The sequence below is a fragment of the Vollenhovia emeryi genome, unplaced genomic scaffold, assembly GCF_000949405.1.
Source record: "Vollenhovia emeryi isolate VEMERY1.0 unplaced genomic scaffold, V.emery_V1.0 DF939458.1, whole genome shotgun sequence".
Classification (NCBI taxonomy): Eukaryota; Metazoa; Arthropoda; class Insecta; order Hymenoptera; family Formicidae; genus Vollenhovia; species Vollenhovia emeryi.
This window is the reverse complement of record NW_011966908.1, coordinates 3,310-5,678: the sequence shown is the minus strand read 5'-3', so window position 1 is coordinate 5,678 and position 2,369 is coordinate 3,310. Positions and strand designations below refer to the sequence as shown.

At 31.3% G+C, this 2,369-nt stretch overlaps 1 protein-coding gene across 1 annotated transcript; it reads right to left on the bottom strand.

Moving 5' to 3' along the window:
• Positions 1–306: 306 nt before the first annotated feature.
• Positions 307–1,202, bottom strand: LOC105557549. The gene is made up of 3 exons (XM_012004806.1): positions 1,076–1,202; positions 718–979; positions 307–391 (listed from the first exon to the last, which is right to left on the bottom strand). The coding sequence occupies exons 1-3, from the start codon at positions 1,200–1,202 to the stop codon at positions 307–309; spliced, it is 474 nt and encodes a 157-aa protein (XP_011860196.1).
• Between the last annotated feature and the right edge of the window lie 1,167 nt (positions 1,203–2,369).

The window sequence follows — 2,369 nt, the reverse complement described above, 5'->3', positions numbered from 1 at the left end:
ATTAAGGGTTTGTCCCTATGGCACAAATTCCCTGTGGTTCACTCTTTTTGAATCGAAAACGCATCATCCGCGTCCGCCCAGCCATCGCCAACTCCTGGCGGCTCCATCACGACAATGCGCCGAGCCACACAGCCTTCCGCGTGGCGACGTACCTGGCCCAACACAACATCACAACCCTGTCTCAGCCACCCTACAGTCCCGTCGTTCCACCACCAGACTTTTTCCTCTTCCTCCGCCTCAAAACCGCCCTGAAAGGACACCATCACGGCTCGATGGAAGCGTTACAACAGGCCGTGACGAGGGAGCTCAACAGCATTCCGGCTGCCGCCTTCCAGGAAGCGTAAGAGGGCTGGAAATCCCGCTGCCAGCGGTGTGTGGATGCAGAAGGGTCCTACTTTGAAGAATATTGAGCGCATGTATTATTTCTGTCAATAAATATTTTGTAATTGACTCAGTCCGACTACTTTAAGGACAGACCATGTACTATAATACTATATTACAAAAATATAGCTTTCTATTTAGAAACCACAAGGTAATCTAACTAATATGGCCTCCTAATGCTATGCTTGAAATCTAACAACCTTCGTATTTAATATTTTTCTCCAAAATGTCTCATTTTTAAAATATCTTATTGACAAAGAACTTTTTAAACATCTTGTATTAAAATTATTCTTATTAATTAATACTTAAATCTTCAATCTGCACAACATATCTTACCTAACTATTTCGAACATGCCGCAAATATGATAAATGAGTGCAAAAGTCAAAGTCTCTGTAGCTACAACTGTTACAATTCCGATAATAATCGTTGCAATCATATGCAATAATATGAGATAAAAATATTTTTGTTCATCAAGAAAGTATTCCACTAGAAACGGAAGATTTCGCATGCGTGATTCATTTAATGGTGCCACAATGTCAAGAATGTCTGGTAAAAACGGCATTGAAACATAAGCAACAGTGCCGGGATAAGCTAAACCTGAAATCATAAAGTACCTGAAGGCTCAGTCTATAAAAACTTACACGATAGTCATTCTATTTCGTATAATTTGATTTTTTTAGTTTAATATTATACCTGCAAATGTGTACATGTATCTTCTTGCAGTCTTGGCATATTTCCGTATTATCTCGACTTCTTCTTCGTCTTGTAACGCATTCCAGTCAATTCTAATATGTTCCATTAATGCTTTAATCTGTTTCATGGTTTAAGTTTATTTACAAAAATTCTTGGATGAATCGGTGAATTAATTTTGTGTAACATCTTACCTTTTGAGAATGTATATAAAAAGTACTATATTTTAAAAAATAAACTATGGAAGGAATAGCGAACGACAGATCAGTTAACACAAATTCGAGATTTAATTCCGTTGTAAATAGTTTCAATAACTGAAATCATAAATTTTAGATACATATGTACATATCGTGTACATAATTGTCAGGCTAGCAAAACAGTTGCCCCTTTTACCAGTCAAAAATATAAAGTGCATGTTTTATACAAAATTAAAAATTCTTTCGTCATAATTAAAAAAATGTTTTTAATTAGATAAAAAATTTTCGAATAATAAAAAGTACAAAATGAATTTTTTTAACATTAAAATTATTTTATTGAAACATAGATTGTATAGTACATATACTTTTATTGGAATATGCTATGTGCAAGTTATATAATCAGGTCTTTTTATTTTTTCAACACTAATATAATAAGCGAATGTATGAAAATAAATTATTGCATATATATAACGAGCATTACAATATATGTATGTATTTTCAACAATAGGTTAAATTTCAAACTAGCTAATAGAATTTTTACATTGCACGCGGCATTCAAAAATTAAGCTTTTTATGTATAACTAATACTTTGTAAAAATATTATCGCGAAAGTATTATAATTTAAAAAAATAAAATAAAGTCAAGCAAATAAATTATAAATATGAGTCTAAAGGTGACGTACTATTATACAATAATTTTTGTTAAATTTGTAATTTAATAAAATATTGAGTATTAATCCTCAATTACAATTATAAAATCTCTCAACTACACCTGCGAGGTAGTTTTTGTATACCAAATTGTGATATAAATTTTAAATAAAAAAATTTAAAAAGTTTGTGCTTTTTGGTTTGATGTAATAATTTTTATGATGTGTGTATATATAATGAAACAATATAATGAAAAAATAATCGGCTTCTAAAGCCGAAAGATTATCACATGTTACAAATATAATCGAAAATTAGGTTTGCAGGGCTCTAACAATAAAGTTTTTTCTACTTTTCAACCATATTAAATTGAGGATATTTTTTTCTAAATAACAGTAATCTAGAGCACAATTAAATAATATTTCTATCAATCTTTTAATCAACTTCTCTAATAGT

Bases quoted from the DNA above. Each gene is read 5' to 3' on its own strand.
- LOC105557549 (XM_012004806.1), bottom strand. From the start codon at position 1,202: ATGAAACAGATTAAAGCATTAATGGAACATATTAGAATTGACTGGAAT. The intron at 980-1,075 runs GTATAATATTAA...TTATGATTTCAG, and splicing joins ATACATGTACACATTTGCAG to GTTTAGCTTATCCCGGCACT. The intron at 392-717 runs GTAAGATATGTT...TCTTCAAAGTAG, and splicing joins GGCATGTTCGAAATAGTTAG to GACCCTTCTGCATCCACACA.